Source organism: Haematobia irritans, chromosome 5 (genome assembly GCF_050003625.1).
Source record: "Haematobia irritans isolate KBUSLIRL chromosome 5, ASM5000362v1, whole genome shotgun sequence".
Taxonomy (NCBI): Eukaryota; Metazoa; Arthropoda; class Insecta; order Diptera; family Muscidae; genus Haematobia; species Haematobia irritans.
This window is the reverse complement of record NC_134401.1, coordinates 58,629,008-58,642,204: the sequence shown is the minus strand read 5'-3', so window position 1 is coordinate 58,642,204 and position 13,197 is coordinate 58,629,008. Positions and strand designations below refer to the sequence as shown.

At 34.5% G+C, this 13,197-nt stretch overlaps 1 protein-coding gene across 1 annotated transcript in view; it reads left to right on the top strand.

Moving 5' to 3' along the window:
- The window catches only part of Gmppa (GDP-mannose pyrophosphorylase A), a 34,074-nt gene extending 29,748 nt beyond the window's left edge, over positions 1-4,326 (top strand). The window contains exon 6 of the mRNA XM_075311165.1: positions 4,149-4,326. Coding sequence (XP_075167280.1) covers positions 4,149-4,249 — 101 coding nt within the window. The 3' untranslated portion in view covers positions 4,250-4,326. The remainder of the gene's footprint in view (positions 1-4,148) is intronic.
- Positions 4,327-13,197: the final 8,871 nt, after the last annotated feature.

Below are 13,197 nucleotides of genomic sequence, written 5' to 3'. Positions count from 1 at the left end.
GAACCGTAGAACCATCCAAATTTTCAACCACCGTCACATCAGCCGCTTCAATTGAGTCATCAAGGGCTTCCTCTTCACAGATCTCGGTGACTCTCGCAACAATCCGCGGTTCAGCTTTGGTGAGGCTTGAGCCTGTAGAAACTTCCCGCATATGATTTTCGCCATAGTCTGCAGGTTTTATGTCTCCTTCGGCTTCGCTAGGAGACTTTTTCACTGCTGACTCTACCGGAGGCTTGTCCGTTTCGGTATCCTTTGGCTGATCGCTTTTGTATACCTTCATATGGATATCATGAAAGCCATAACTTACGCGTCCTTGGGTCTGGGCTAGATGTTGCAGCGACTCTATGTTTAATATAAACACCGCATGTCGTCTTGGTCCATCCACCTCATCCAAACGACCAACCTTCCAATCGGCGGTTGGAAGATCTGGGTTACATTCTTTTAGTCTCTCTAGTATTGACTCAGGATCAGGAGGGTTTGCCGGTATCCATGCATGTGCTCTAGGTTTAGCCGGTATGTCTTTTTTATCGACTAACTCCAAAGCGGCTCCTTCCCAAACTTCACCAATTAGCATCAATGCAGCTTTAAAGCAATCCATAGACCTCTGGTCTGCAAAAGCTATTAACTTATATCGTCCTTGATACCATCCAGCATCTTGCCGTCGAGGACTTGGTCCGGGAAACTTTTTTCGCACCTCTGAGTAGACACCAGACATCGCGTTCTCAATTTCCCCCCATTTTTGCCTTGGAATCATACCGTCCAATGCTCCTTTATTAATAATAGCCATCACAAGGCTGTCTTTTGCAACTGAGGCAAACGATCTTTGATCCCGTTTAGAGGATGGTAGCTCATCCGGTGATCGTTCCCTTTTTCCAGCTTCAAGAATTCCTTGAGCCCATTTTAAGGAATCACTTTGCTTAGCCGACAACGTGCTTGGGTCGACTGATCCTAATTTCTTTAGGATAAACAAAGCATTTCTTCGTTCCTTGAATCTCTTTCGAGAGGGATTGCCTCCTTTTGATGTCGTCACCTTAGAAAAGGTTCGACTTGCCAAAATGTCACCGCCAGTCGACCCGTCTACAGGTCGACTAATTGGGCCTGACTCTTGGTCGCTGCCCAAATTTATAACTTCAGTCGTTACCCGTCCACTGGGCCCTGAAGTTAGCAACCCAGTGGATGACTTTGAATTTCGCTGCATGGTGGTTTAGTATTTCCACCACACGTGAAATTCGTAATAAGTACTTATTACGATGAAATCCTCCGCTATTAGAAAACACGTTCGTTCAGTTCAACGGTTGAATTTAGATCTCGTCTCTAACAAACACGCAAGAATTGGTCCATATCGGTCCATAATTATATATAGCCCCCATATAAACCGTTCCCCAGATTTGATCTCCGGAGTCTCTTGGAGGAGCAAAATTCATCCGATCCGGTTGAAATTTGCAACGTGGTGTTAGTATAAGGCCGCTACTATCCATGCCAAAATTGGTCCATATCGGTCTATAGTTATATATAGCCGATCTCCAATCACACAAAAATTGGTCCATATCGGTTCATATTCATGGTTGCCACTCGAGCCAAAAATAATCTACCAAAATTTTATTTTTATGGAAAACATTGTCAAAATGTTATTTCTATAGAAAATTTTGTCAAAATTTTATTTCTATAGAAAATTTTGTAAAAATTGTATTTCTATAGAAAATTTTGTAAAAATTTTATTTCTATAGAAAATTTTGTCAAAATTTTATTTCTATAGAAATTTTTTTCCAAATTTTATTTCAATAGAAAATTTTTTCCAAATTTTACTTCTATAGAAAATGTTGTCAAAATTTTATTTCTATAGAAACTCTAAACTTAGTTATACACGTATTTAATCGGCCTTTTTTAGTTTAATATATGGACTACCTTGTAATTTAGAAGACGATGTTAGGAAGTTTTAATATACCTTGCCATCGGCAAGTGTTACCGCAACCCAAGTAATTCGATTGTGGATGACAGTCTTCAGTAGAAGTTTCTACGCAATCCATGTTGGAGGGTACATAAGCTTCGGCCTGGCCGAACTAACGGCCGTATATACTTGTTTTTTGTTAGAAAATTGTTATTTCTGCAATAAAGGCATTCAGTGATAAGAGAGAAGTTCACCACTGTGGTGAATGTTTTTGCCTACAAATCATAAGATATGTTTCTTAACTATTTGGATATTAAAATCTAAACATTTATTTAGTTACAAACTAGGTAACATTATAGTTAGGGAAGAATTTTGTACTTACTTTAATTTCTGCTTTACTCGAAGTTGACTCCGGAGTCGGAGTGAAGGTCGATGACAATTGCTGCAGTCGTAGTCTAGCTAATTTGGCACAACCCCACAGCCTTATACACCTGCACGCAAAGAAAAAAAAAAAGTTTGGAAAACGTGTACCGAAAACGTTTTTCTTTTGTTAGAGTTTTTTGAATTGCTTCGAAAATTTTAAACTTTTATCACCAAAAAAATTCGTTTGTTACAAAGTTTTTATTTTTTCAATAAAAAAAGTTATTTTTGAAACAACAACAGAGTCCATTTCGTTTATATCAAACACTGTTCTTTTCTGACTTTTGGTCTTTAATAAAACACATTTTACCGTTCAAAATTTAATATAGTACAATGTAATGTTGAACATTTTTTTCGGAATCTTCCGAACATATGTAGAATGTATGTACAAAAAAAAACTTTGGTCGAAGCAGGGATCGAACCCACGACCCTTGGCATGAGAGTCAGACGTAGCAACCACTGCTCCACGGTGCCAAACTAAATGTTTGTTTCTGTTAAATAAACTTTGTTTATTCGGTTCGTGGGCGCCGCAAGCTATGCTATATAAATATAACTTATATGGATATTTATCTATTGATGACCATAACAGGTACATAGCTCAGTGGTTAGTGTGTTGGCTTACAAAGTGCATGGTCCGCGGTTCGATTCTCCGTCCAGGCGAAAGGTAAAAAAATTTTAAAAATTTATCAAATCGTATAATTTCTTCTACATTGTTTGTATTACAGAAAAAGGTGCTAAGAACTAAAAATCTTCGTGGAAGTGAGAAAGATGTGAGGGAAAATGCAATTAGCCAGAAAAAAAATTTTTTGAGTTAGTCCTTATGAAATGGTTTTTACATCCTGGAAAAGAATAAACGTTTATCACAAAAAGTATATACTTTTCTTCCAAATACACTTCCTTACAGCGAAAAGCAAATGAGAAACGAACTTTGTTTGTCTAAAATTTCGTTTGGGAGGAAAGAATTATTTTTTTGCGTGTGGGGAGAAAAATTATGTTAAACTTCTGCTAATACAGTTCTAAAACTCCATATTTATATTAAAAAGAAATATTATAAAAATAAAATATTAAAAAACTACAATACAGTTTTCGGGTTATGCACCATTAACACACAATTATCGCTATAGCCATTAACGTTCAAGCAACTCATACAAACAAGTAGTTCTATTTAGACCAAATTGTTAGGCACACACAAGCCGATATAAACAAAACTTTATTTAAAGGAAACACACTACTTTAGTCGGCACTGTTCTTACAACAAATAAAACTGTTTGGAAGCAGAATAATGTTATTTCACATCTATTCAAAAATTGTTGTACAAGATTTCGAAAAAGAACATTTTTTCCCTTTATTTCATTTCACTTGGGAACATCGGACATTTACAACAAAATTCCATTCTATCCTATAATGACAAACAACTCTTCCCACGACTTATTCAACTTCTTCAGTTTCATAGGGACAGATCTTCGCCACGTGTTTCTCGGCTGTCCTGTGCGTCTGGTTCTTTGGGGGTTCCAATCCAAAGCAGTTCTCGAAATGCACTTCTATTTTCGTCCGGTTATCTGCCTTTATATAGGATCTTCGACTTAAAGAACAGTGCTTAATATAAACAAAATCGGCTGTGATTTTGGAATAAAAAGTACATATTTCTTTTAATGCAAAAATTAAAATTTTGTAACAATTTTTTTTTATAATAAACTTTCCGAAGAAATTCAAAAAACTGTAACAACACATTTACGATCTTACATTAGGTTGGAAAACATTTCATATATATTATTATTTATGTAGCAGTTAAAATATTCAAACATTTCAATAAAATTTTCTATATTTATTTTTTTTTCAGGATGCTTTGTTCAAGTGCCTTCGGAAAAAATACTTTTGAACAGCATAGTCTTGCCGCACAAAGAACTGAGCCGGAGTTTCAAAAACGAGATTATTTTATAGAAATCGCATTTGAGTATTTTTTGTTATTATCAACACTTTCTTTGATCTAGCATGAATCAAATACTGTTATGCCGGAATTTGTTGGTCATTTTATAGTTTGTTTATTATGAGAACTTTATATAATATTTGGAATAAAACTTAATAAATAAATAAATATTTACTTAACTAAGCTCCAATCTTTCGGATGTGATGAGGGGTCATGTATTTAATATGAGGGAAATGTTATATATATATATATATATATATATATATATATATATATATATATATATATATGTATATATATATATATATATATATATATATATATATATATATATATATATATATATATATATATATATATATATATATATATATATATATATATATATATATATATATATATATATATATATATATATATATATATATATATATATAACTTTTTTGTAATAAAGGTTATCAAAAGTACAAATTAGTTTGTTGCAGGAAAATTTACAAATTTTGTTATTGGTTTTCCAACAAAAGTTATTGCTTCTCAAACTTATTTTTATCTGTGAATGGATCTAAAAGTCAAAATTTGTAGTATTGAGACTAATATTTTATATAAAATATTGTAAAGAAAAATGAAACCAACGATGATGATTACAATCTTTTTATGATGCTTTTAAAGAAAATTCAGAGTTGCAATATCCTAATCCACTGCGATACTAAATTTAAGCTGCGTTTTTGTTTTCACTTTTGTTTTTATTTTATATTCAGATTGTCCGTTCAAAATTTATGTTTAAAGACTGTGATATAATATAAGTATTTAAATGTTTGAATTAAAATAATTTTACGAAATCCCCAGGAAGAAGTCAACAAGTATTAAAGAAACGTTGGGGTAAAAATGTAAAAAAAAGTTTTCTTCTTTACATTAATATATTTAAGTCCAATTAACTAAATAAAACATAAAAGGTAAATTCGTTAGAGTCCAAAGAAAACTTTGTCTAAAATGTTTTTTCCACAGACTCTCCTTTCAGTGCATATAAAACCTTTTCCCTAATTCTTTATAGTCGCCATATCGATCCTCAAATATAACTTTTTGGCTTTCCGGCTTTCAGTCATGATCCCCTAGGTGGGACGTCAGTATCATTTGCTATACAAAATGGTCAAAATCGGTACACAATTAGATATTGCCCCTATTCAAACCGAATAAATTGGTGTAATCAGCTTTCTATACTAATTCACTAAGAAGGGGTTTGTGATAAAATTGGACATATCATTAAATTTATCCATCCATGGTTTTATAATTAACTAAGGAACCCCTATAGTAGGAACCGCTTATTATATCCATATAAAAATTGCAAAGAGATTGTTCCTATAAAAACCCCAACTTACTCATTGCACTATCATCAGTTCATATTTCAAAGCTAAAGATAAAAATGTTTTCAAAAAAAGTTATTGCTGCAATCCTAGCTGCTGGTATGGCAAATTCATTTCTAATTTTTGTTCTCAAAGTAACGCAATGCGCATCTTTTAGGTGTCATCCTTGCTTTTTGCGGAGTTCAAGCTCAACAAAATAATCTGGTCCATACCCTTGCCGTAGTCGTAACCGACTTAGGTAGAGTCATTGGAGGTCTTGGAACCATCCTTGCCAATCCAGGAGCCTTGCTCAATGGTCAATTGGGTGGCAATGTTGGGGAATTGGTCGATCGTATTGTTGCACTTGTTGCCGATCTACTCAAAAATGTAACGGAGTTGCTATATGTCTTGGGATTGGCGAATTAAAATATCACGGTAAATGATTTGTTGAGAACATAAAAATTATGTTTCCTAGTCAATTAGTTGTCTAAAAAAAATCTTTGGACTAAATAAAGTTTACTTAGAATAAAATTTTGAAGCTCTGTATTGTGTTACTAAACAGATTTTCACTCAAACTCGTGAATGCGTACTATGGTTATTCTTCTCCTTTGGAGAAAACATTTGGGAAATTTGGGAGAAAAGATGATTCAATTTGTAAGAGAAAATTTCCCAAATGTTTTCTCCATTAGACGTTAGCATAAAGGACCCAAAATTGAGTTATCTCTCCCAGCCAGATCTATACTGAAGGCTGTGGAAAGGTTCATTCGCCCGAACCGAAACATGTACAGTCCAGGCGTGTATAGATTTGTATCTGGCGTTTTCTTTTCAATGGCTCTATTAACCATGTTCCATAATCTATATCTGTCCATAAAGCTCGAAAAATAATTGTATAATTAGATGAAATAAAATTTTGACAAAATTTGCTATAGAAATAAAATTTTGACAAAACTTTTTATAGAAATAACATTTTGACAAAATTTTCTATAAAAAACAGCTTTGAAAAAAAATTCTGTCAATATTCCACATATGTATATGGCCTTAAAATAAAATAAAAAACAAGTATATACGGCCGTAAGTTCGGCCAGGCCGAAGCTTAAGTTGCGGTAACGCTTGCTGATGGCAAGGTAGTCCATACGTAGTATATATTAAATCAAAAAAGATCGATCCAATACGTATATAATTCAGTTTGACAAAGTAGACATAAAATTTTGACAAAATTTTCTACAGAAATAAAATTTTAACAAAATTTTCTATAGAAATAAAATTTTCACAAAATTTTCTATAGAAATAAAAATGTTGACAAAATTTTCTATAGAAAGAAAATTTTGACAAAAATTTTTATAGAAATAAAATTTTAACAAAATTTTCTATAGAAATAAAATTTTGACAAAATATTCTATAGAAATAAAATTTTGACAATGATGAAAATTTTATTATGAACCGAATAAAATTTTGACAAAATTTTCTATAGAAATAAAATTTTGACAAAATTTTCTATAGAAATAAAATTTTGATAGATTATTTTTGGCTCTAGTGGCAACCATGATTATGAACCGATATGGACCAATTTTTGTGTGATTGGACCAATTTTGGTATGGTTGTTAGCGATCATATACTAACACCACGTTCCTAATTTGAACCGGATCGGATGAATTTTGCTCCTCCAAGAGGCTCTGGAGGTCAAATCTGGAGAATGTTTTATATGGGGGCTATATATAATTATGGACCGATATGGACCAATTCTGGCACGGTTGTTAAAGATCATATACTAACACCATGTTCCAATTACAACCGGATTGGATGAAATTTGCTTCTCTTGGAGACTTCGCAAGCCAAATCTGGGGATCGGTTTATATGGGGGCTATATATAATTATGAACCGATGTGGACCAATTTTTGCATGGTTGTTAGAGACCATATACCAACACAATGTACCAAATTTCAGCCGGATCGGATGAAATATGCTTCTCTTAGAAGCTCCACAAGCCAAATCTGGGGATCGGTTTATATAGGGGCTATATATAATTAAGTACCGATATGGACCAATTTTTGCATGGTTGTTAGAGACCATATACCATCATCATGTACCAAATTTCAGCCGGATTGGATGAAATTTTCTTCTCTTTGAGGCTCCGCAAGCCAAATCTGAGGGTCCCTTTATATGGGGGCTATACGTAAAAGTGGACCGATATGGTCCATTTTCAATACCATCCGACCTACATCGATAACAACTACTTGTGCCAAGTTTCAAGTCGATAGCTTGTTTCATTCGGAAGTTAGCGTGATTTCAACAGACGGACGGACGGACGGACGGACGGACGGACATGCTTAGGTCGACTCAGAATTTCACCACGACCCAGAATATATATACTTTATGGGGTCTTAGAGCAATATTTCGATGTGTTACAAACGGAATGACAAAGTTAATATACCCCCATCCTATGATGGAGGGTATAGAAATAATTTCGATTGTTCAAAATATTTCAAATAAATTGATATGGGCATTAAAATGGATCGATACAGCCCATCTGCTAGTCTAACATTCTAGGAAACATAAAAAGATAGCCGTAATTGGAAGTTGGTTTTCATTTACAATCATGCTGTACATTGATCGAATGAATAACGCAATGGAAACTAATTTGCGTAAAAACTTGCTTAGTTACAAAAATGTGAAGTGTTTTAAAAAATTTGGTTTAGCCAGCAAAATCTTCAGACTCCGACTCCAAGACTCCGACTCCGGCTCCACAGCCCTGGTCAGAACTGTACTTCTATTGAAAGTTTGGTCAAAATTTTATTTTTATAGAAAGTTTGTGGTGTAACTCTTAGTTGGAGAGGAATATTTTTCAAAATCTACCAAAACATCAATAATTCTACTAATCTATTAAACAGTACAAAATCTGCCAGTTTTGGTAGAATTCTACCAACTGTGGCAACCGTGGATGTCATTGGTGGGGTAAATTTACGCTTTAGGACATGACTTGAACTTTTTCTAGGACTTCGTACATTATTTTAAAATTCTTTATTCTGGTAAATAAAGTAAGGAATATGATCACCTCCTAGAGCAAAATGTTATTTGTGGGCGGTGAACATGTGACATGTTTGTCCTCACTCAAGAAAATTACCTCGACTCACCGTTGAGCCATACATTACGTTTGAAAGTTCGTAGAAGATATCAGGAGCTGACAAACGTTCGTCGAGGTATGGTCATCTTTAGTCTTACGTTAGAGGCGATAATCCAAATCTTTTTAACCATTGCACTAGAGTTACCAGAACTGTAAGCATTATTCAATACGTGAGCTTGATTATATTTTCGTGAGTCTATTTTCTTGAAAGCTCGCGAACAGATTATTTTATAGAATCAAGCTTAGGCACGACATTTTTTGAGTTGACCACGCTCAAGCACACTCACTCTTTTTTATTAGCGTCACTCGCAACTCATGCGTCAGTCGCGTAAATTGCTGTGTGTCACTACAATTCACGTGCCATCCTCCATCCTTTTTCAATAATATTTGCCAATCAAAAGTACTTTCCCACGCCATACAATTAAACCTAACGCATTTCTTTCCGCACACGAAATTTAATGGGACTTCATTGTTAAATAAATTCACTCATTGTAAATCACTCAAAAACTTGTCCGACGTACCACGTGTAGGACGGTCATAAACTCGTGGAATTGGTGTTGGAGAATACAACTAACAGTCAGAAACCTTCTGATAACGTTGGAAGAGAAAAGTTCACCAATGTGGTATCACAAACGACTGATTAGTCTAAGTGAGCCTGATATATCGGGCTGCAACCTAACCTAACCTAACGTTGGAACTTTAGGGGGATCAGCGAAAACCATTTCAAGAGACCATTCGGGACTACACCGACATAATTCACCTCACGCTGATAAGGAATATGATCACCACAAACATATTTAAAGAGCAAAATGTAATTTTTAAACGAAGAATATGGAACATTTTTATCGCAAAAATGTTATTTTCTCGATAAAAATGTAAATGGTTGCCGAAATCATATACATAATTTCCGAGAAAATAACATGGTTGGTTCAAAGATAACATTTTGCTCTTGAAAAATGTTTGAGAAGATCATATTCCTTCTCTGTGTGTTCGTAAAAAGAACGAAACATTTCGTTAAGAATACGAAATTTGTCATTGTTTTACAACCAAAGAAATTTTTCATTATAAGAACGAAATTTTACGTTCTTTTAACGAAATTGGTCTTCATAGTTGTTTGTAAATCTTTCGTACTTTTTTTGAAAAAATTTCGTACTTTCTATGAAAAAAATTCGTACTTTTTGTGAAACAGTTTTGTATAGAGTGCATTGGTTGTAGTAACAAGATTGAAAAATTTCATCACTACTTTAAACCTTAAGTTTTTGAATAATTTTCAGTTTTGTTGCCTGATTCTGATTCATAGCAATCTATCACCCAAATGAGAAGCAGCATAGACATTTTTGAAAAAAAAAAAATAAAAAACAGGCCATTTTATGTCACAAACGGAAATTTTAGAACTTCAATGAAACTTCTTCTATATATAATTATGGACCGATATTCATGGTTGTTAGAGGCCACAACTAACATCATGTTGCAATTTCAACCGGATCCGATTAAATTTGCTCTTCCAAAAGTGTCAGGAAGTAAAATCGGGGGATTAATTTATATGTGGCTATACATAATTGTGGATCGATATAGACCAAAAAAAGTGAACTCACTATTTCACTAAAGCCAATTTAACTATATTTTAGTTAATGAAATTATTATATTTGGAGAAAGTTTAATTTACTCTAATAATTTTTTGCGAATGTTAGTTAAATGAACTAAAAGACGGGAGAAAATTATACACAAATTAAGCATAGAGATTTACTAAATTCGTATTTCTCATAAAATAGTTCATTATTTCTTCAAATTTGTAAATTTTACTACAACAGCGTCCATCATGAACTTCGTATGTCACTAAAGATATTCTTGCAATTTTTAACTCCAATTTTTTTCTTCAAACTACAAAATTTTCTTTAAAAAGTGAAAAAAATTATTTATGTGTAATAAGTTTTCTTGAATTTGTCGAAAAATATTTACTTATTTTTGTGATATCGGTGTGATGCCAGCGCTTGTAATACTGTTTAGTTAAAAATTTCTAACACTATTCAAAATTTTCTAAAATTAATCAAAAGATTTCTTCCGGGTGGGTTCACTGTTTTTTCAGTGTATTAGAAGGCACATACTCGTACTAACTTCACGTACCAAATTTCAACCGGATCGGATGAAATTTCTTCTTCTAGTAGGTTCAAATCTGGGGTCGGTTTATATGGAGGCTATACCTAAGAGTGGTTAATTCAGAAGTTAGCGTGATTTCAACAGACGGACTAACGGTCATAGCTATATCGATTCAGAAATTCATCACGACCTAAAATATATCGATTCAGAAATTCATCACGACCTAAAATATATTATTTGTGGAGTCTGAGACCAATATTTCAGACTGACCAAGTTGCACTCAAAAAAAAAGTGGACTATCTATTTCGCTGAAGCCAATTTAACTTTATTTTAGTTCATGAAATTATTATGCATGGAGAAAGTTTCCTTTACTCTAATAATTTCTTGCGTTCGTCAGTAAAATAAACTAAACAAGTATATACGGCCGTAAGTTCGGCCAGGCCGAAAATATTAGCAGACTGCTTAAGTTAACGTTTTCCAGATCCGTCAGTAATCTGAAGCTATATGCTCCTAAAAGTTGTTTGCGCTTTACACAAAATGCAGGACATTCACACAAGAGGTGTTTAATTGATTCCTTTTCCTCCGCATCATGACAGCTCATACAATAGTCATTATACTTCGTGCCAATAGTTTTTGCAAAATCGCCTATCAAGCAGCGACCCGGTATAGCAGATATCAGGAGTGATATCTGACGTCTCGAGAACACTAGCATATCTAGTGTGCGGTTTAAGTTTAAATGGGGCCATATTTGCTTGGTGTCGTTACAACCTTTGCAATTCTCCCATCGAACATTTGCCATCATAACAGCCTTCTCACGCAGCATGAGCTTACAGGTAGCCAGGGGCATACCAACAGATTCTAGTTCCCATGGAATATGTAAGGCAGTCCCTTGCCTTGCCAACTCATCCGCTTCGCAGTTCCCCGCTATGTTCCTATGGCGAGGCACCCATAGATTTGCGGCAGTCGATGGCAGTTTTCGAATTGAGGAACACAGAGTCCAAGGATTTTATTGCAGGTTGACTGTCTGAGTATATATTAATGCACACATTTTTTGGAACATTACTTCTCAGCCAATTCGCCACCTCTCTTATTGCTAATATTTCAGCTTGAAAAACACTACAATGATTAGGTAATCTACTCGCTATTCGAAGATCCAGATCATTAGAATATACTCCGACACCCACTTGTCCATCCAATTTGGAGCCATCAGTGTAGAAATCTATATATTCTTTATTCCCCGGGGTCTGTGTGCACCACGCCTCACTGTAGGGGATTAGAGTCTCAAACTTTTTGTCGAAAAGTGGACTCGCCAAAGTGTAATCCACTACGTTGGGCACATCTGGCATTATTTTGAGGACCGAACTGTGACCGTAAGTTTTTTCTGACCACAGCGCAACCGCACAGCCGTTGTTACAGCTGACTGTTTGGTCAAAATGTCTAAAGGCAATATATGCAGCATGACATTAAGCAAGGCCGTAGCCAGGATTTTAATTCGGGGAGGGTTCAACTTAAAAAAAAAAATATTCATATAATCTCATGTGTAGAAAATTTTATTTATGCATAGGTATGTATACAATATTTTTATACCCACCACCATAGAATGGTGACGGGGGTATAATAAGTTTGGCATTCCGTTTGTAACACATCGAAATATCGATTTCCGACTATATAAAGTATATATATTCTTGATCAGGGAGAAATTCTAAGACGATATAACGATGTCCGTCTGTCTGTCTGTTGTAATCACGCTACAGCCTTCAATAATGAAGCAATCGTGCTGAAATTTTGCACAAATTCGTCTTTTGTCTGCAGGCAGGTCAAGTTCGAAGATGGGCTATATCGGTCCAGGTTTTTATATAGTCCCCATATAAACCGACCTCCCGATTTTGGGTCTTGGGCTTATAGAAATCGTAGTTTTTATCCAATTTGCCTGAAATTTGAAATCTAGAGGTATTTTATGACCATAAAGAGGTGTGCCAAAAAAGGTGAGTATCGGTCCATGTTTTGGTATAGCCCTCATATAGACCGATCTCCCGATTTAAATTCTTGGGCTTATAGAAACCGCAGTTTTTATTCAATTTACCTGAAATTGGAAATCTAGTGGTATTGTAGGACCACAAATACGTGTGCCAAAAATTGTGAGTATCGGTCCATGTTTTGATATGGTCCCCATATAAAACGACCTCCCGATTTGGGGTCTTTGGCTTATAGAAACCGTAGTTTTTATTCAATTTGTCTGAAATTGGAAATCTAGAGGTATTTTAGGACCATAAAGAGGTGTGCCGAAAATGGTGAGTATCGGTCCATATTTCCCCATTTTACTTCTTGGGCTTCTAGAATCCGAAGTTTTTATCCTATTTGCCTGAAATTGGAAATCTAGAGGTATTTTCGGGTCATAAAGAGG